This window comes from Staurois parvus, unplaced genomic scaffold, assembly GCF_062004578.1.
Source record: "Staurois parvus isolate SC_StPar_1 unplaced genomic scaffold, SC_StPar_1.0 ptg001302l, whole genome shotgun sequence".
NCBI lineage: Eukaryota > Metazoa > Chordata > Amphibia > Anura > Ranidae > Staurois > Staurois parvus.
This window is the reverse complement of record NW_028319098.1, coordinates 4798362-4821079: the sequence shown is the minus strand read 5'-3', so window position 1 is coordinate 4821079 and position 22718 is coordinate 4798362. Positions and strand designations below refer to the sequence as shown.

The window sequence follows — 22718 nt, the reverse complement described above, 5'->3', positions numbered from 1 at the left end:
AATCGAGTTGTACAGTATATACGTCACATTAAAGGTGGAAAAAGTTTTGAAATTATTTATCTTTGTATCATTTTTTACATCACAGAAACCTGACATTTTAACAGGGGTGTGTAGACTTTTTATATCCACTATATATCTAAAGTATTGAAAAGACATTTACAAATATAGACTCTGCAGTCTTTAATAACTTGAAATACCTAGAGTGCTCCTAGTATTCAAATAATAGCCTAGTTTTGATGTGATTTGTAGTGATAATGCTCAGTGCATGCCTATACAGTAGATCGTCTTATACCTGGGCTCTGGGTGATGCTTTAGTCTGCGTTCACACTATCTGGGTGCTGAACTGTGGTTAGTGGGAGTAAAAATGCCTTGGTATTTGTAAACCATGCCAATGTCCAGTTGGGCTAAAAAAAAAGTCCCTGCACCTGTGGAAATAAAACATGCCCCTGTATCAGTGGGAGTATTAATGCCTTTATGTAAATGGAAGTCAAATTAACTTGTCAGCGGGAGAGACAGTGTCTGTGGCAATGGGAGTAATAAATGCCTTTGTGTCAGTGGTAAGGGTGGTGCCCATGTATTAGTGATCACTGGGAGGAATGATGCTTCTATATCAGTGGTTACTGGGAGGAATGGTGGCCATGTGTCAGTGGTCACTGGGTGGAATGGTGGCCATGCACCAAACACCCTGGGCACAGATTTTACTGCTTCTGATGAGGCCAGTGGTTCTTCTACAGGCAAGATGGCTGCCACCTGCAAAGACTTTGTTTCACCCGACCTCCCTGTGTTCGAGACCTGATTGATGCTGGTGAGCAAGGGGATCAGCACAGTGCAGCATGTGGAGTGGAGGCAGCCATGGATGTGTCCTGTGTCAGTAATGTTTCACTTGCTACTATGCCTGAACAGCCTTCACTATTCTCGGCTGAAAGCCCTGTCCTGGAGGATATGAAGATGACAGCTGGAACTAAAACTCCTATCACTGCAGCACTGAGTATGGACACTGTTGTGAAGACTGCAGAGACTATGAGTGTGCCAGCAAATAATGTGAATGGTGATACTGATAGGGCAATGGATGTGTTGATGGTGGTGAGGGGATTAACCTCCCTGGCGGTATTCCCGAGTGTATCTCGGGGTAAAGTTTCAGCACCACAAGTGGTAACCCCGAGCTACACTCGGGAATACCCTGTAGCGCTGTTCCGGGTTCTCTTCTGCACTTACCTTGTCCTGCGCTCCAGCGATGTCCCTCCTGCAGTGTCCCCGGCAATGTCCTCCGGCCGATGCCGACATCTGTCTTCCGGGTTCCGTTCCCTGGGGCGTACGGGGACGGAACGGCAGGAAATTTAAAAATGTGAAAAAGTAACATTCACTAAATACACTAAAATCACATAGTAAAACATTACTGTATCAAACCATTTCACATACATTTTGTCCCGAGTGCTTTGTCCTGTGCCCTGCCTGCATTTTTACTGTTCTTTCTGCCTGGAAATTGAGAAATGTCCATGGCGTCCAAAAAGCGTCCCTTTAGGTTAAAAGCGGTTTTAGACTAGCTAGAGAACAGCGATAGTAAATTAGAACCACTTGCAGAATTGAGTAATGATTTGTGGGGAAATTCGTCATCAGACACTGAAAACGATTTTGCGACATTGCTCAGTGATGTGCGAACGTGGTGATATATTTCAAATTTCAGTGTTTTTGGTTTGATTATATTATTGAATGAAATAAATTATATTATTTATTTTTATGATTATTTATTAAATTATGATTTCGTGTTTCAAATTTTAACATACCCGGGATGTTTACTAGATTCTTGTTCGGACAGATTTCAGTGAGTTATTCCTAAAAATTACAGGCCTACAATAAAAAAAACAAACATTTCCATGCAAAAAAAATGAACAGAAACATGGACATAATCTGACCACTAGGGAGGTTAATGTCGCTGACAAAACTAAAAAAATGACATTTCTCCCCCTGCTTAGCAGAGAGAGGATTCATCAGTTGTGCAGACCAATCTTGAATCTGCAGTCGTTATCTGCTGGCGTTGTCGGATCCAAACACACAAATGTTTCTTCTGCAGGGAGGAATGTGAGGAGCTATGTATACCTCTGTTTTGGGGAGTTGTAACAAGGAGGGTGGAGGGAATTTTGTAAATTCCAATATTCACAATTCGAGGAGGTTTGGTGGAGGGCTGGCTAGTGGGTACAGGTGGAGGAATGTTGTACAACTGAGATGGGAAGGGGAGGGAACCCCACCTGTAAGAGGGAGGGTGGCTGAGCTGATTTTGGAGATGGGTTTTAATGCTTCTGGTGTTTTTGCTTTAATTTGCCCACTTGGCAGTTATGACTATGATTTATAGTTTGTGAAACCTGAAGGTCTTGATATTTTTTGGGAGAACTATAGAAAGTGCAGGAACCTTTGGCAATGGCGAGGTTTGGTGCCAAAAGTGGTTTCAAGGCAGCTTTTGATAAAACCAGTGAAAGTCCCGGTGTGAAACCAATTAATACTAGAGGCTGATTTGTTAGTATGGCTACGCTGATATGGCTAGGTCCTCACTCCACTGCAGAAGGTTCTCGATGAGCATGGGATATGGACAGGGGCCTGGACAGTGTAGCTTCAATTGAGGGTGCTGGGCAATGTGGTTCAGCACCTGCCCTCCTCAGCATTTCTGGGGAGGGATAAGCTGACCATTTTCTATAAGGGTCAGCCTCAGGTTTGCAATAAGTGTGGAAAGCAGCTGGGTCATTCGTATAGCTAATGCCCAGAAGCATTACATAATTTACCAGGATTGGAGGCTGAGCTGCACAGACTGGATAAAGAGGATGAGGCAACTTAATCTAGGGAGGAAACTGTTGTTTCTCTTCTTCCTATGACTGTTGAGTCTTACGTGTCAGATTCTGCTTCCCCTAGTAATGTGGTCCTCCCCATGTCTGTCCCTCCGGAGGTGGTTCCTAATTCTACTGTGCGTAGATCCTCCAGACTAGCGGAAGCTGCTGGCTGGACAGATTTAGCTGGTCTTTTGTCTCAGCCTACTCAACCTCCAGTGCCTCATTCTCAAGAACTTAAACTTGGCCAGGAGAGTATGTGGTTGGAGCTGATGGGGCTGAGGGAGGGGTGTCCATTTCCCATGTCTCATCTGTTGAAAGGGATTCAGCTGATAAGGGGTGGGAGAAGATTAGGAGGAAGAAGAGGATAAGAAGAGCGGTTCGTTCTTCTTCAGAATCAGACCCAGGAGGGGTTCCTCTTGGCAACATATTTTCAGTTTTGTCAGATTATGAAATGGTGTCTAATGTGTCTATATTGTCAATGGATGAGGGTATTATAGTCTGAAAAGAGCCATTTCAGGTGATGAGCGTGTGGCAGAGGTTAAGAAAAAACTACCCCAGTCATCTTGATGGCAGTTCCCACACTATTAAAGGTGGCGACCATTAATGTCGCCAGCATTAAATCTGCAAGAGCTTGTGAGATCGTCTTATATTTGCTCAGTGAGTTTGATGCTGGGATCCTAGTTTTGCAAGAGACCTGGCTCAATACTTTGGCTGACATCCATCTAGCAAAAAGGGAGTGGAGATGTGGTCCCTCCTTTTGGTGAGCCTTGCAGTGGCGTTGCGGTGCTTTTTAAAACCAATATGGTAACAGGCTGGTGGGTAATTGAGGGTAGAAATAGGGAGAATACATGGCCTTAGACATCTCTGTTAGGGGGCAGGACCTTTGTCTGATCAATATCTATGGACCACAGTCAAAATGGGACAGGAAATGCCTCCTCACAAGGATCAGGCCCTTCCTTTTTACATCTCAGCAGGTTGTCTTTGGCGGTGACTTTAACACCAAATTTAGGTCTGAAGAAAGGAAACGCTTCATAGACGGGCTGGGTTACAATAGTGCTTTTCTTAGAGATATGGTTAGACGAGCAGACCTGGTAGATGTGCATATGAAGAACTGCCCTGGCAACATGGGTTTCACATTTCAGAGAGGGAATAGCCAGAGTAGGATATGTGTGGTTTTTTTTTTTTTGGTTTTTTTTTGGCTCCTGGGTTGAGGGTGGTAGAGTTCTCTGACCATTGCATGCTGTCTGCGACTTTGAAAACCTCAGGCACTCCACCCAGGGGAAGGGGTGTCTGGAAACTGAATTCGGCTCTCCTGGAAGATGTAGAGGTCAGACAATCCTTTTAGGATATTTTTCAGGCACAGATTTCTATTCTGGACTTTTGCAGCAGTAAGTCAGAGTGGTGGGAGCTTGTGAAACAAAGGGCACTTTCACTTTTCAAGGCCATAAGTAAGAAGAAGCAGCTTGGTATGTACATTGCCTACCAGCATTTATGGAGGAAGCTTGATCGTCTTGTCTCATATGGAGGAGATCCAGGGAGGATCTCTGAGGTGAAGCTTCTTCTTGGGAAGTGTCAATATGATCGCCATTGCCTCCTTGGTTCTGGAGAGTGATAAAAAAATATTACTTGCCCGATCCCTAGCAGAACTGTAAGCAAGGCATAGCAGTTAAGACAGTTATAGGCCTGAAAGACCGTACGGGTTCCCTAATTAAGTCCAGATCAGGGATCATGGAGATCTTCAGGTCATATTACACAGACCTTCTGGGAAGAAAGGACCTTAGTCGGGACAGGATGGATAGCTTACTGGATTCTACTCCAGATTTGTTAAATAGTACATCACCTTTGATGGATTTGACAGAATCAATATGGCCTCTAGTCATCTCTATGCCCTTGGAGGACTGGAGCAATGTCACTACGTCACTTCTGGTTCCGGAGCCTTGTAAACAAGGTCTTTTTTTTTTTTTTTTTAAAGCACCTACATCAATGCTTTTTTTGATCTAATGCTTTGCATTGTAGAGGATAGATGTGGGGGGGTCTTATTTACCCCACATCTTTCCATAAAGAGGACCTGTCATTGCTTATTTCTAGCACAAGGAACATTTGCATTCCTTGTGATAGGTATAAAAGTGAGTTAAAATTTTTTTTTCTTTAAATGAACAGTGTTATGGTCTCAGCATTTTGGTTTCATGAGAAGTGTTCCTACTCCCCCCCCCCCCCCCCCCCTGCAAACTATGGCATTTGTAGCTGTAACTTTAACAAACTTCCAAAAAAACATCTTAATTAAAACATAGAGCTGGCCAGCTAATTAGTTTTGGCCAGCTCTATCTTCCTTAAAACATAATCATAAAAAAAATAACTCAGTCAAGCAGTCACACATGACCTGTAAGGCCATTAAGGCTCTGGGAATGCAGAGCGTGCCATAAAATGTCTATTCCACATGTAATAATTCCACATACAATTCACAGAATTCAACAGGAACTGGGCACATTAATATTAGGTATATATTTGAATAGGGAATATCATACCAAACAAATCAATGTCATACAAGACTATGTTAGTACATACGAAAGGGGAGAAAGTTGTCTCCTGCCTCCAGAGTGACAAGGTACGCTGTGTTTGGTATCCCTGGGTTTGAAATATAATTCTGAATAATAATCTGCCAGTTCCTAGAATACCACTAGCACAGATTGGAAGTTATTAATATTAGTGTAAAACTATAGTTGGGACTTTGGTCAGAAATTTGGTGACCTCCTGGCACTCATCCCTTAAACCGTATTATTGGTCAGTTGGTCTCTGTCCACACCCCCTTGATATCATAGAAAAGGGACTGACAGGACTTGTTAAGATTGAGTTCTCCTTTAATATCAACCAAGGAACATCTTAACGGACTTGAAAGCCAAGGCAACGTTTTTGCTCGGACAATTGGACTCTGCTAAAACTAAGGACTTTGCAAGTATTCTGCCCTCTTAACTCCTTCCTTTTATTTCTCTGTTGCATTATTGTTCTCTTTATTTCTTTGTAACATTCCTTTCTGTAAATATTTTAATTGCACCATTTGACCTTTTCATTAATAAACCCTATTTTGAAAAGTTTTAAAATTATCTCTAAGTCTTTTAATGCAAACTAAAGAATCCCTGTGTGTTAGACGTTTATTGTTCACATTCTTCTTGCTAACATTTTGAAGAGTTGATAGTCCAAAAACTATCTGGTGGCAGTTTGGAGTTGGAAGGGTTAATTGCATAATTAACCTAACCCAGTGACAATCGCTCTCAGGCTTCTGGCACATAGATTGTGGTCCTGCGAGCTGGAAAATCTTTGTGCAGTGCACCATGCACAAACCGTAGCATTGGTGCGAAAATGACAATGCGGTGTGAGATTGGCTGGTCCTTTGTCACAAGTTGGTGAGAAGTGCAGGGTGGACACAAGAATCTTCACACCCCCGTCCTCCTTTGCTCAGGCTTAGTGGTAAACACATACGTAGGCCACGCCCACATATGTAAATGGTGTTCAAACAACACATGTGAGGTATCGCCCTGAACGTTGGAGCAAGAGCAATAATTCTAGGACTAGACCTCCTTTGTAACTTTAAACTGGTAACCTGTAGAAACTTTTAACATGTCACCCATGGAGATTTTTAAGTACTGTAGTTTGGTGCCTTTCCACGAGCTTGCGTAATTTTAAAGTATGACATGTTGGGTATCTATTTACTCAGCGTAACATCATCTTTCATATTTTACAAAACAATTGCGGTATATATTGTGTTTTGTTTTTTAATCATTAACCGATTGCCGACCTCCGTATAGCAGAAATACTGCTACAGGGCAGCACGGGTGTGCAAAATCACATGTATATATACATGATTTTGCATTTCTGAGTAGGGGGGCGCGGCTGTCAATCACCGGGTCCTGGCTGGTGATTACTCGCAGGTGCCCAGTGATGCCCAAGGATCTCCAACGGGGAAGGGAACTGTTTTGTTTACTAACAGTTCTCTTCCCTGTCAGCTCGGGCACACTGCTTTGGATGGCTGTGCACAGGTCCCTCCTATCCCTCTTGTATTGAACTGTATTGTAAGCGCTGAGCAAACTGTTGGCGCTATATAAATCCTGTATAATAATAATTCTTAGTAAAATTTAGTACTGTAGTAGTGTATCTTTATTTAAGAGATTTAGCTTTTTGCTCTAAAGTCATCTTTTGCTTGACAGCAGATCTTTCTATATATATATATTTTTTTTTATGTGTAAATATGTATATAATTATTTATGTATATTCTATATATGGACTTTATGTTCATTGCTTGCAAGACTTTTAATAAAGAAAGATTGGGAGGAATGGTGCCCATGCATCAGTGGCCACTAGGAGGAATGGTGCATATGTATCAATGGGAGGAATGCTGCCCATGTGTCAGTGTTCATTAAGATGTAATAGTGCCCATGTGTCAGTAGTCATTAGGATGTAATGGTACCCATGTGTCCATGGTAAATAAACCCCCCCCCCTCCCCAGCATTGGTGTTTAGTGAGATTTCCCATGCTGTTCCTCCTTAATGAAGTCACAGCTAGGACTATACAGGCAGATTGGGGAAGGAGATTGCTCTGCCCGAAGGTGCCTCCTAATATGCCAAGTGCAGAACATTCAGTGTTCCATCACCCTGCTGCCACTGTACACACACTGCATACATACTATTGTTTGTATGTATTGCACTTAGAATTACAGGGAGGTGATGCCTCTGTCGGTCACCATGTAATATCCCACTCCAAAGTGGGTTTAGTGGGTATGGAGGGGGGGGCATTTATTTGTCATGTATCCGGAGTGCATAAACCCACTCTATAGTCACATGGGCTGCACAGATAAGAAAAAGAAGTAAATTAACAGCTGCACCATCTCGGCACAGTGGCTTAGTGGTTAGCACGTCTGCCTTGCAGTAAATGGGTCATGGGTTTGTTTGCCGACCATGGCGCCTCCTGCATGGAGTTTGCACGTTCTCCCTGTGCTTGCGCGGGTTTCCTCAGGGTACTCAGGTTTCCTCCCACACTCCAAAGACATGCTGGTAGGTTAATTGGCTCCTGTCTAAATTGGCCCTAATATGTGTATGTATGAATGTGAATTACGGACTTTAGATTGTACGCCCCTGGAGGGTTAGGGACTGATGTGAATGTACAATATATACAGTATGGAAAGCGCTGCGTAAATTGACTGCGCTATATAAGTATCTGAAATAAATAATAAATAAATCTCAGGCTGCAGTGGGGACACAGGCAAGGAGGGAAGGACAGTGAACAGTAGGATCAACCAGGCTTTTTTGCAGAATATAGAAAACAAATCTGATAGTGACTGATTGTAATCTGCATGTAATATAGTGCTGACATTTTTTAATGATGTGGGTTAAATCATCAACAATAATCCATACACATCCATTACATAATGGCCCTGGAATCTGTTTTTCATTAAATAATTTTTTATTGTGTTTTTCTGCCTCCTTGTAATGTTCTCCATGAGCTCCCGAACCTGTCCTTTTCCCCCCTCACTTCTGTTTATTTGGAACAAGCAGCATACGTTAGTTGCAGTTATGTACACTACAAATCTCAAAATCTTGTGCGTGAACAAGAAAGTGTGGCTACTGTCCTAACATGCAGCTGGAGAAAGAACGCAATAAAAGGTGCTTTTCTGGGTTAAGAATACATACCGTGCCTTGAAAAAGTATTTATACCCCTTGAAATTTTCCAGATTTTGTCATGTTACAGCCAAAAATATAAATGTATTTTATGTGATGGACCAATACAAAGTGGCACATAATTGTGGAAGGAAAATAAGTGGCTTTCAAATTTTTTTACAAATATCTGAAAAGTGTGCATTTGAATTCAGCCCCCTTTACTCTGATACCCATAACTAAAAACCAATTGCCTTCAGAAGTCACCTAAATAGTAAATCGAGTCCACCTGTGTGTAATTTAATCTTCATATACATACAGCTGTTCTGTGAAGCGTTCAGAGGTTTTTTTTAAAGAACATTAGTGAACAACCAGCATCATGAAGGCCGAGGAACACACCAGACAGGTCCGTGATAAAGTTGTGGAGACGTTTTTAAAGCAGGGTTAGGTTATAGAAAAAATATCCCAAGCTTTGAGTATGGCACAACTGTAAATATACCAAGGCATAGCTGTCTACCTAAACTGACAGGTCAGGGAAGGAGAGTATTAATCAGAGAAGCAGCCAAGAGGCCCATCATAACTCTGGAGGAGCTGCAGAGATCCACAGCTCAAGAGGGAGAATCTGTCCACAGGACAACTATTAGTTATGCACTCCACAAATCTGGCCTTTATGAAACAGTGGCAAGAAGAAAGCCATAAGTCCTGTTTGCAGTTTGCGAGAAGCCATGTGGGGGACACAGCAGACGTGAAAGAAAGTGCTCTGGTCAGATGAGACCAAAATGTTTTGGCCTAAAAGTAAAACGCTATGTGTGCCGGAAAACTAACACTGCACATCACCCTGAACACACAATCCCCACCGTGAAACATGGTGGTGGCAGCATCATGTTGTGGGGATGCTTTTCTTTAGCAGGGACTGGGAAGCTGGTCAGAGTTGATTGGAAGATGGATGGAGCCAAATACAGGGCAATCATAGAAGAAAACCTGTTAGAGTCTGCAAAAGATGAGGCTGGGGTGGAGGTTCACCTTCCAGAAGGATAATGACCCTAAACATACAACCAGAGCTACAATGGAATGGTTTAGATCAAAGCATATTCATGTGTTAGAATGGCCCAGTCAAAGTCCAGACCTAAATCCAATTGAGAATCTGTGGCAAGACTTGAAAATTGCTGTTCACAGATGCTCTCCATCCAAATGACAGAGCTTGAGCTATTCTGCAAAGAATGGGCAAAAACTTCACTCTAGAGGTGCAAAGCTGGTAGAGACATCCCCAAAAAGACTTGCAGCTGTAATTGCAGCAAAAGGTGGTTCTACAAAGTATTGACTCGGGGGGGCTGAATACAAATGCAAGCCTCACTTTTCAGATATTTATTTGTAAAACATTTTGAAAACCATTTGCTATTTTCCTTCCAATTCACAATTATGTTCCACTTTGTGTTGGTCTATCACATAAAATCCCAATAAAAGACATTTACGTTTTTGGTTGTAACATGACAAAATGTGGAAAATTTCTAGGGGTATGAATACTTTTTCAAGGCACTGAACTTGAATAGAATGTTTACATTACAGAGTTTAGTGTCACTTTGTGTGTAAATGCAGTACTGTATATGAGAGGTTTAGACTCCGAGGTGGTCTGCTAAGGAGCACATGGGTCTCATTTGTTAGGACTGGAATCGCTCTGTCGCTTTTACAGATTACTGGCCAACAGCTAAAGAAACAGCTGAGAATCTGTTCTGTAGGTCACCTTTACTGGGGAATACACAGTCAGCTCATTAGCTTTAATGTATCCTCGTCTATGGATGTGGAGTGTGTTACAATTCTGGATAACAAGGATTTCATTTCTTAACTCTTGCCATTTTGACTAAGAACTTGTTCACACTATCTCCATTAATCAATGCAGGCTGAACGCAAGAGCATTTTCTTTCTATGTGCCGTGTACACAGCACAACTTATTGCACCACTTGTCATTGCACCCCACGTCGGCACGCTGCATTGCAATAATTTGAATCAAGTGTTATTTTGCAATACTTCAATAAAGTTAAAAGAAAAAAAAGAAAAACATAAACAGCATGATGAGCTGCAACAAGACATCGCCCTTCACTGTCCTTACAGACACCTATATTGTGTGTGTTTTTGGTGTGCAGGTTGGCGTAAAGGGGCCCTAAATAAGACACTGCTCAAAAAAATGAACACTATGAGAACACATCAGATCTCAATTTAGAAAAATATCATGCTGGATGTCTATACTGATATGGACTGGGTAGTGTGTTAGGGATGTAAGGATGCCCCATCGTTTGATGGAAATGAAAATTATCAACCTACAGAGGACTAAATTCAAAGACACCCCGAAAATCAAAGTGAAAAAATGATGCAGCAGGCTAGTCCATTTTGCTGAAATTTCATTGCAGCAACTCAAATTGGTACTCAGTAGTTTGCATGGCACCCACATGCTTTGTTGCATGCCTGACAATGTCGGGGCATGTTCCTCATGAGACGATGGATGGTGTACTGGGGTATTTCCTCCCAGATCTGGACCAGGGCATCACTGAGCTCCTGAACAGTCTGAGGTGCAACCTGGCTGCGTTGGATGGACCGAAACATGATATACCAGAGGTGTTCTATTGGATTTAGGTCAGGCGAGTGTGGGGGCCATTCAATGGTATCAATTCCTTCATCCTCCAGGAACTGCCTACATGCTTTCGCCACATGAGGCGGGGCATTGTCGTGCACCAGGAGGAACCCAGGATCCACTGCACTATCGTAGGGTCAGACAATGGTTTCAAGGATACCTAATGGTTGTCAGGGTGCCATTGTCTAACCTGTAAAGGTCTGTGCATCCCTCCATGGATATGCCTCCCCAGACCATCACTGACCCACCACCAAAATGGTCATGCTGAATGATGTTACAGGCAGCATAATGCTCTCCACGGCTTCTCCAGACCCTTTCACGTCTGTCACGTGTGCTCAGGGTGAACCTGTTCTCATCTGTGAAAAGCACAGGGCGCCAGTGATGGATCTACCAATTCTGGTGTTCATTGGAAAATGCCAATCAAGCTCTGTGGTGCCGGGCAGTGAGCACAGGGCCCACTAGAGGACGTTAGGTCCTCAGGCCACCCTCTTGAAGTCTGTTTCTGATTGTTTAGTCAGAGACATTCACACCAGTGGCCTGCTGCAGGTCATTTTGTAGGGCTCTGGCAATGCTCATCCTGTTCCTCCTTGCACAAGGGAGCAGATATCAGTCCTGCTGATGGGTTAAGGGCCTTCTACGGCCCTGTCCAGCTCTCCTAGAGTAACTGCTTGTCTCCTGGAATCTCCTCGAAGCTCTTGAGCCTGTGCTAGGACACACAGCAAGTCTGGAGTTAGACTACCTGTGCAACCTCTGTAGGGTCCAGGTATCGCCTCATGCTACCAGTAGTGACACTGACCCAAGCCAAATGCAAAACTATTGAAAAATGTCAGTGCCCTCCATCTGTAAAACCATTCTTGTTTTGGGGGTCATCTCATTGTTGCCCATCTAGTGCACGTGTTAATTTCATAAACACCAAAGCAGCTGAAACTGATTAACAACCCCATCTACTACTTAACTGACCAGATCAATATCCCAGGAGCTTAATTGTGACTTGATGCTATACTCCTTGATTAAAAAGTGTTCCTTTTTAATTTTTTTGAGCAGTGTATTATCACATAGATTCCTGAGACTACAAATATTGGTGGCCACACGCATGATCAGAATGTTCAAATACTCAAGCAATGGAATAGGCATAACTTCTGATTAGATTTAGGCTTAACCACTTGCCTACTGCGCTTTAGATGAAAGACAGCTATGGCGCTGTTTAGTTCTAGCATCTGTAGACCTCTTCCCAGAATCCAGCCCCCGGAGCGCCCATCGGGCATGCTCTGTGATCGCTGTGTCCTTTGGACACAGCTGATCACAGATCAAGGTAAAAGGGCAAAACAGCGTCCCTTTACCATGTGATCAGCTGTGTAAATGTACATAGATTTGGTGGTTATCGGCAGTTCTTTCCTAGTGAGTCCAATGTTAAGGAATGGCCTCAGCCACCGTACTGGCCATGCCCTCTGATGCGTTTCGCCCCACTCCACTTGGTCACAGAGGCAGTCCTTTCCTCACGCTGTGTCTGTGTGAGGAAAGAAAAGCTGATTACTGGCAAAACTGTCAGTACGTGGTTTACACTGATAACACTGTTCAACAAATTTTTATTTTTTGCCAGTTTTGGAAACAAAAGGATCCATTTCTTAATGAATTTCACATTCTGAGTTCAAATATAACAATGAAATTTGTCAATTGGCTCTAGTTTTTCTGTAAACGGAAAGTTTTCTACTATAGGCGTAATGACTACATAATGCACAATAATTATATAGATAGATGTCTTTCCACAAATATAAAGCAAGTGATATTGACTACATAACAAAGCCTAAATGGCACAATATATTGCATAGGATTACCAAGAAAATTATAGCCATAAGCTAAGTTGAATCATTTTAATACTTAGGATTCTCACTAGTTTTGTCTTCAGTTTGTGTCGGTTTTGCTTCTCTTGGCTTTTCTCTTGTATTCGAGGAAAGGGCTATCTCTTACAACTGCACGTGACTACACGCTTCAGGTTCTTCCTCACTTGACTTAACCACGAAGGATTCTGGTGCTTTAGGAATTGGTAGCCCCTCTCCATGAGGAACTGGACGTATTGCCGATGGAATATTTGGATAGTGCACAGATAACTTTTTCTTCTTATTTAGCCCTTTTACAATTGGAGGCACCATACAAAAGTAACAATTACTAACATGATCTGTTGGCTCTCTCCAAATCATTGGCACAGCGAAAGGTATAGATGCCTTTTTTCCATTCAACCATTGCTCCAGTGCCGTCCCACAAGAATTGCAGCATATATGTGGTGCCCAGCTCTTGTCCTGGTCTCCTATCTTGCAGCCAAAATACAAGTTGTAGGCTTTCTTAATCATTCCTGTTATCCTTCTTTTTTGTGAGATAAAAGTTATTTCACCGCAGATATAGCAGAAATTATCTGCTTTATTCACACAAGTTCGAGGCATTACTGAGTAGCCTATATAAGCATAAAACGAAATGTAAAGACGCTGTCGAACTACAATCAGCTACAGATACTGCAGCTTTTATGCAGTGAAGTGATGCAATTAAAGGCTAATATTGCATCATCTCAGTATACATGCAATTTTCTATTGGTCACCAGTATCAATTGCGCAATATGCAGCTGAAGTTGCATCATAATTTTGAATGGCTTACGTCATTAGATGGGTGAATATATCATGGAAACTAGAGCCAATCAACATTTTTTAGGGTCATTTTCGTTTTCAGCACCCCAAAATTATGTAAGATTAGCTAATTTTATGCCCAAAACTTTTTACCCGTTGAACAGTGTAATCGAGGCACTGGTCATCAGTGGCCTGGTTATTTGGTGGAGCCCTATCAGTGCAACATATCAGTGTCGCCTGCACATCAGTGAAGAAGAAAAATTACTTATTTGCAAAATTTTATACTGACTTTTGAAAAAAATATTAATATTTTTTTTTCAAACTTTTTGGTCTTTTTTTCATTTGTTTAGAAAAAAATTAAAAAACCCAGTGGTGATTAAAAGAAAAGAAAGCTCTATCTGTTAAATAAAAAAAAATACAAATTTCATATGGGTACAGTGTTGCATAACCGCGCAATTGTCATTCAAAGTGCGACAGCGCTGAAAGCTGAAAATTGGCCTGGGCATGAAAGGGGTAAATGTGCCCAGTATTGAAGTGGTTAATTCAGGTCAGGCAGGGTGGAACATTTTCAGCTGTATTGCATTGATAAGCAGCATTGAGACCCTTTGTTCACAAATACTATCATATTTCGATTGATCAGATTATGAGCTTACATGGGATGGAAACAGAGGTGCGATTGATCATTTACAATATCATTTTTAAGTTGATCGAAATCCACTTCCATGTGTGTGGAATATCAAACGAATGGTTTGTCGCTTATACATTGAATATTTCTATTGTAAGCGATCGATTGGAAAAGATATAATTTATCAAAGTGTGTATGGCCACCATAAGGGATGTTAGACGTGCGTCTATTATTTAATTCTGTAAATTATGCCCCACCTATTTTAGACCTCAAAATGCTGACCATCCACACCACTACTGCATGCATCACACATGATTGCAGGGCAATTGTCCCATTCACTTGAATGGGTCATAGTCAACGGAGCTTGAATGCAACATGCTGTTTTGTTTGGTTGCGGCATGTGTACATCCCTGCTGTATTTCTGCGTTTTAGGTTGGCAGTCGAGGTGGTGGTGTAAAGCTGCGGCTAATCCTCCTGATTTTATCGCTCCCCCTGTCTACCTATGTGAATGAGCCCTAAGACTTACTTTTTGACATAAAGGTCAGTTCACAAAGCTGTTATTGTAACTCTAATCTGTATTCCGTGCGATGTTGCGTCCTGTTTGATGGTGAAGTTGCCGCTATCGGTGGCCATCTCCCTCCTATATCTGGACATTACACACAGCTTATCGGAGTGTGTCGTGAATATATAGTTACTGGAGACCGCATAGGGACAATGTGACCTTTCTTCTTCTTTACATAGCAACTGGCCTCCACCAACCCCCCCGTCACTCCACTGTCAGTACGTTCCACATTCTCTTTCTTCTTTTATCAGTCCGCAGACAAGCGTTTGCTCACTTGCTCCTGAAATGTCTTGTTTGCTCGCTATGTTTTCTTTTTTCAGTTGCGTTTCCACGCTGAACAATGACCTCACTCATATGAAGCCTCGCCACCCTCCATAACTTATCGCAAGCTAACACAACTCGTGTGCTGAAATCATTACTGAAGTATGAATTCTCTCCTTCATGCCAGCATGTAAACTGGTTTAACGGCATTGAGTCCATTGCCACAGGGTGCATTGTGATTGTTAGGGATTTAAAACAGGCGGTTACTAGATTTATACATGATCAGCCATAATATTATGACCACTGACCAAAAAATTGCAGAGAATTGATTATCTCATTACAATGGCATCTGAAAGTGAGTGGGGATATATTAGGCAGGGAGTGAACATGTTGACCCTGAAGTTGATGTTTGGAAAGCAGAAATAAATTATTATACAGAATTTATATAGTGCCAACAGTTTGCTCAGTGCTTTACAATATAAAGGGGGACAACAATATAGCAACGATACAGTTCAATACAAGAGGATTAGAAGGGCCTGATCCTTGGAGCTTACAATCGAAGAGGGAGCGGCTGGTGGCACAAAAGGTAATAACTGTGGGGGATGAACTGATAGGAGAAATAGAAAATTTGGTTGTTAGCTGAAGGCAGGATAGGCTTCCTTGAAGAGATAAGCAAAAATGGGCAAGTGTAAGGATTTGAGTGACTTTAAGGCCCCATGTACACAGGACACTTCTAAATGATGGAAACTGAATGCTGGAAATTGTAGGTTAAAAAATGTCTGTTTAGCTTCGTTTGCATAATGCGTTTATGTGCATTTGCATTTAGAACCTCCCAAATGCCCAGAATGCACTGAAAAGTGGTAAATTATTAGCTCTTTCAGACTGTTTCAGAGAAATACAGAGAGTAGAAGCAGAGACAGCAGTATGTGTTGAAATTAGCTTAGGTGTGAGTTGCTCATTAATATTTCTTTTGTTTCCAAGGGTGGGAAAGTTGTCTGGCGGAGTCAGTCAATAAGGCCACCTGGCAGGGGGTCTTCATGAGGAATTTGAGGTGTGAATGGTCATTGATATAACTTTTGTTTCCAAGGGTGGGAGAGGTCTGAGGTGTGAATTGGTCATTACAATGTTTGAGGAGTTTGGTAGGAACATCCTGTGTTCAGTATTTTGTCCATCTGAGTACCCTGAAAACACTTTGCATACATTTTTTATGATGAAAAAAGGCTCTGGGCAGCATCGGGAACTGGAAGAGTTAAAAAAAAAAAAATTGAACAGCTAATAAACATGATTTGCCACGTTTAGCTGCATTTACAAGCGTTTTGTGTTTGAAACGCTGATAAAATCGACTGCTGAACGCAAGTTTTCTGCGTTCAGAAAACGACTGTAAACTCAAATGCTTGTAAGTGAAAATGTGTATATGGACACATAGGAAGACATTAGGGAGAGTTCAGGGGCTGCTGAAAAAAAACGCTGAACAGCTCCTAAACGTGAGTTTATCAGCTGCAGTGTACATGAGCCCTTAGAATGGCTAGATAACTGGGTCAGAGCAACTCCAAAACTGCAGTTCTTGTGGGATGTTCCTGGTCTGCAGTGGTCAGGACCTGCCGAAAGTGGTCCAAGGAAGGAAAACTGGCAAACCAGTGGTCCTGTGCAGCCAAGCCTCCATGAAGTACGTGGCGAGTGAAGGCTGGCCTGTGTAGCTCAATCTAATAGAAGAGCTACTGGAGCTCAAATTGCTGAAAAAGTTTATCCTGGTTCCAATAGAAAGGTGTCAGAACACACAGTGCATTGCAGTTTGTTGTGTATGGGGCTGCGTTGGGGCAGACCAGTCAGGGTTTCCACGCAGGCTAATGTCCACAGCTGAAAGCCTACAATGGGCACGTGAGCCTCAGAATTGGACCACAGACGGGCAATTTGACACTGATGCTGGAGGGGGGGGGGGTGACTGCCACAGTAACACTAATAAAGTGGTTAGTGATAATAATACTATACACTGTCACTGTACTAATGACACTGGCTGGGAAGAGGGTAACATCTAGGGCGATCAAGGGGTTAAATGTGTGCCTACCAATGTGTAATGTGTTTCTCATCCCTGTGAGATTGATCCCTCTGTATGGAGCCCTGTATTGAATGGAACACAGAGCTCTGGGCTGTGATTGGACACAGCTGATCAGCATTGTAAAGCGCTGTGCAAACGGTTGGTGCTATATAAATCCTGTATAATAATAATAATCAGCAGGATCCACTGTCTTGATGACATGCTCCCGATTCATACAATCAAAGTTGGTGTCAGTTGGGGGGGGGGGAGGGGTAGGGTGGTGCGCATGAGCATGCTCTAAACCTGGAAGCGGGCAGAGACGTACCAATATGTCGTTTTTGCCTGCATGGACCGCCCATCAGCCGTATTGAAAATACAATTGGAAGGAATATAATTATTATTTTGAATTCTGACCATAGATGCACTTTAACATGACCTCTGTGACAAATTTGCCTATCTATATATTTTTTTGAAGAACCTCCAAGCTAATATGTTACTCGTTTGTTAGTTCTTGAAACTATTGCAACTCCCTGTTGTTGGCCTACATCTAGACTGACATGGCTCGGCTATCCAAGTCGCCAGAGCCCGCTAACCCAGAAAGAAGACCAAGTGAAGATGGAAGTCCTGTCAGCGGTCACAGTGCACTGCTGGAGGGCACCATTTAAAACACATGATATTACCTTGCAGGAGGAATTTTTTTATTTTTTTTCCTGAAGTTTACTACCACTTTTAACTCTTTTATATTGTATTAAAACTGTACTGTTTCCTTTGTATATGGAAAAGCTGTGTGCAAACTGTTGTCCCATTAGAAGTCTTGTATAAGAATAATAATAAAGGTTATATATGGCTTTTATTTGGCACACAATGTTTGTTGTTAATTAACTTGATTCTTGCTGCCAGAATGTGCAGACACTGGTGTGAATGAGCCCTAATGTCATGCCATGTAGAACCGTGCCTGAGAGCATAGAGATTGCAGCCACTAAGCAGGTCATTTGTATTCTGTGGAATCCATGCACAGTCTGCTCCAGAAGGGGTCCATAGGGAGAGTACATCATGATGCCCATGGTGTGTAACTTGTGTTCTTTCTACTTTTTGAATCACCAATCACATTTTGTTTTCTTAGTCATGCCTTAATCTGGTTGTGAGAAACGTCTAATAACAAGCATGTGTATGGTTCAGAGCAGGGGCAGACTGACAACTCATGGGGCCCCCGGGCAGAAGGGATCATGGGGCCCCTGTGTCCTTGCCAAAACTCAAAAAATCCTAGGAAAAAGGTACCAGGGGCATCTCATGGGGCCCCCTACTGACTCCAGGCCCTCGGCAGTGCTCGAGTTTCCAAATGGTCAGTCCGCCCCTGGTTCAGAGTAGTTTATGTGACAGGCAGCAAGCAGGGTGTTCTAGCATCTTAAGCAGATGCATTCCAGGATCACCAGATTGCTGAGAAAAGGGAATGGGGTTGACTTGTGTACTACATTATGTGCTTGGATGAAGAACTGAATGGGAAGGTGATATGTCTAAGGTTTATTTTCTGTTTTGACTGGAATGTACCATACTGTAACAAACCTTCCCTTTTTCCCTATCCAAAACTGTGTTCATGAAAGACTGCAAAAAGATATATTTTATAAAGTTTCATGTTGGGTGAATAGCAATTTGTTAACAGAAGCGTCAGTGATGATTTTTTTAAATTTGTTTTTGATTCTTTAAATTTGATGTTTTAACAGAAGGCACATCCCCTGAGGATCTCAGGCCCTGTAAAATATGTGGTAGAACATTTCTTCTTGCTGCTTTGGTGAGTATGAGATAATGTCAAGGTAAGAAATCTGTGTATCTTCAGCTGCTGCTGGATATATATGTCCCAGCATGCCATGTCACCCCAAAAATAAGTGTACAAACACTCTTCTCCGTATGAAGTGCCAAGTGGTAATTTTTATGTGTTTGGAGTTTCAACTCATAGCTTTGGGCCCCCTTTTTTTTTTTCAGAAAGAGGATGTATAGATAATTGTAATTGTTATGGGACTGTACAACCCCACAAACAACCATTCTGATTCCACCTTACGATAACCCTCTATTCAGTCATGATAAAAAAGAAAAACCCGAAACTGAAGTTTAAACATTTGGGTTTTAAACTAATATGATAACCTTTTTAACCTTTGCTGTGCCATACCTTTAATATTAAACACACAAACAAATACCACTGTTAAAACTTTAACCAAACCACCTGCTCAGTCTTTCCAAGTACCATACAAACCACCAGGTACCACCATAATCACTGTCCACCCACACTAGTGGGGTGAAATTATTCCACTCAGGCTTTTAGGACTGGAGCACCAAGTAACCGTACCAACCACCAAGTACCACCATAAACAATGTCTGCCTGTACCTGTGGGGCAACATTACCCCAATAAAGTTAGACCTGCGACAAAGGGAGACAGGGGGGATAACAGCTTGATGAAGAGTCAGACTGTGTACCAGACCATAGATGTTGGCACCTACAATGGAAAACCCTTGATCCCCATTATTTGCTTCATTCACTTTCAAATTTCACTTCTAAGCATTTATTTTTTGAAACTGCCCAGGATCGTAGCAGCGATTGTCCTCCGGCAACATCTGTCTTCTGTGCTTTCTTACCAGTGACAAGGATGTGAGGTGGGGAGGGGAGAGATGCTGCAGGACCTGAACAGATAAATAGAGAAAGCCAGCAGAAAGATTCTGTAGCTTTTATTGTGTCCATTCAATTAAAGTTGTGAACTACGGAAGACTATTCAGGAAGGAACAGAGGAGTTGGTTGTCGGGGGTGACAAGTCCCATGGTGACACTTAGTTAGCCCCATGTTCCTAGCATTATCCCTACTAAAGTGTTATTGTACAAAGCTGTAGATTTTGTTGGTGTCTGGTTAAGGCAGCCCATAGATCATTCATTTTTTTGGAATGAAGATAAAAATGATTCCCCTATTCACACATTCACGATGGATGGGGGAATATTCCTTGCTGAGCCTTGGTATTCTGAAAGCTGATCAAGTGGAAATTTTCCAAGAGGGCGGTTGTACAGAAGTCGACCGGTAGATTGACTTCTGTATAACCAGCTTGCACATACATGGATTGAAATTCGGCCGGTCCTTGCTGAACTGACCAAATTTCAATCCATTTGAATTCAGTGCATGAAGGTGAAAAACTTTCATTGTTGCAAGTCCTCCCTCAGCCCCCCCCCCCCCCCCACTAATACTTACCGGAGCCCGATCCTGATCCAGCGATTTTCATATGAGCAGTGGCTCTCCTGGGTCTTTCCCTCTTCATTACCCAAGATACAGAAGCGGGAACCATTGGCTCCTGCTGTCAATCAGAATCAATGAGGAGGGGGCGGGGCCTGTCTTATGGACCCACAGAGGTGGCTTGGGAGCAGGCATGCATGACTGTCCCCAGAACAAGCAGCTTGCTTTGGGAGCACTCAACAGGAGGGAGGGGCCAGGAGCACCGGTGGGGGACCGGAGAAGAAGAGGATTGGGGCTGCTCTGTGCAAAACCAATACACAGAACAGATAAGTATGTCATGTTTTGATTGTATTTATTTATTTTTAAGCTGAACCCTTAGTATCACTTCAAGTCATCTGGTAAAACCAGGCTAAAGCTATGTCTTTAGAACTATCTTTATTGTACGCTTTGTTAGAACTATTCTTTGTCTTGTCTATTGCCAGTCAAAGATAAACTGACAGTAATAAAATTGTGGATTGTGACTGCTTTAGACTGCAAACTGCATTTGCGGGAGACCTTTCTTTGCGCTTTAGAAACCCAGAGGTGGCATGTACACAGGAGATAACTCACATTGGTTTCAGGAAAAGTTCAAAAATGGAACACCACTATGCATCTTTTACTGCTAACATGGGTACGTAACAAACCTTGGCGTTTAATAACTACAGCTGTTACGTTGGCCATATACTGAGCAAAATGAGTCAGCAGGGACTAGCTGAATTTTGTTCAGTTGATAGCCTTCCCCGCTGGACAGAAGCCAATCCTTTGATTTACTTCCATTGAAGGGACTTGGAAATTTTTGCTTGATTGGCAGCTGCAGCCACTAATCAGTGTATTCTGACAGCACCGGGTGCCACTGTAGGAAAACAATGTCCTGGCGGAAAGGGGGGGGGGGGGGATTTGATATTTCATTCGGCCACTTTTCCTTTACAAAATACTGTTTACTGTGTTCCAGAGGCCCCTACTCTAAACTAAATGATTACTGGGTTTAATTCTAGATCCTTCTGAGGCACTTCTCATTCGGTATTACCAGAAAAAAATGCAGCTCCACCTCTACTGATGCATTGGAAAGTTTTTTGCTGTGGTCTCCAATTACATAATGTGTTAGAAGGAATAGGCCCAGACATGGATGAGGTCAGGTGGCTGTGCTCAGTGTACCGGTTTATGCCGCAGTGTTTTTTTTTTTTTTTTCTTTAAAGAAATACTGCTGTGCAAAATATTTAGAAGCTGCCATAGGTGGCCAGTTAGTGGCTGTCTGTGGCCTTAATAAGATTGATGATCAGAGTCCTGAAACAAACATGCAACAAATTAAATTTAACCACTTGAGGGTTTTAAACATAGGTGATGCCTCTGGAAAAAAAAAACAACTTAAAATCTCTAGGACATATCACCTATATTTAGCCATTTATCTCCTTTTTCCCTATGACTGTTCCCTGCTACTATTACTGGCAATTACCAGTTGTCATAATGACAGCTAGAAACTGCCATTTTTTTTACTGCAGCTGTTTCTGTAGAAAAATTACACTTGCAGATAGTCTTCAGGTGTCATTGAATACTACAGTGTAGCAATTGTTACATTGTATATATTATAGTATTCTACTGTGGACAATACCATATCTGGCTGATGACCCCAGAAGCTGGAAATCACTGAAGTAGCCACAACTGTTTTGGTGGTCTCCACTTTCTTTGGGTACCTCAGTGAGCAGCTGCTCTCCTGCATTGTGGACACAGGTTGGCCGCTCAGCATTGGTACCATTCAGAGAATGCTTTGCATCTTCTAAATTAATGCAAAGCGTTCGCAAATTGACGTCTCATTCTCCACCACATCCAAACCCTACCTATCCACCTCGTCCAATCAGAGAATGCTTTACATTAATTCAGAAAATGGAAGGCATTCTCTGAATGCGCCAATGCCATGTGGCCGACTTTTTATGTTTACAATGCAGCAGAGCAGTCACTCAACAGACCCAAAAGCAAGTGGAGATGGTTGGAATAGCGGTATCTACTTCAGTTATTTCCAGCTTCTAGGGGCATCGGCCAGGTATGGTATATACTATACATAGTTACATTGGTCCAAGCTAGATTATTGTAAGTATATATATTATTATTAATATTATTATTATTATACAGGATTTATACAGTGCCAACAGTTTGCTCAACACTTTACAATATAACGTGAGACAATAAAGCAACAATACAGTTCAATACAAGAGGGTTAGGAGGGCCCTGCTCCTTGGAGCTTACAATCTAAGGGGGAGGAGCAGGTGGTACAAAAAGGTAATAACT

General features: G+C 42.3%; 1 protein-coding gene across 2 annotated transcripts in view; it reads left to right on the top strand.

Moving 5' to 3' along the window:
- ZC2HC1A (zinc finger C2HC-type containing 1A) overlaps positions 1 to 22718 on the top strand; it is a 117239-nt gene that overhangs the window by 7310 nt on the left and 87211 nt on the right. For both annotated transcript variants that reach the window (XM_089661013.1, XM_089661014.1), the window contains exon 2: positions 18910 to 18977. In XM_089661013.1, coding sequence (XP_089517139.1) covers positions 18910 to 18977 — 68 coding nt within the window. The remainder of the gene's footprint in view (positions 1 to 18909; positions 18978 to 22718) is intronic.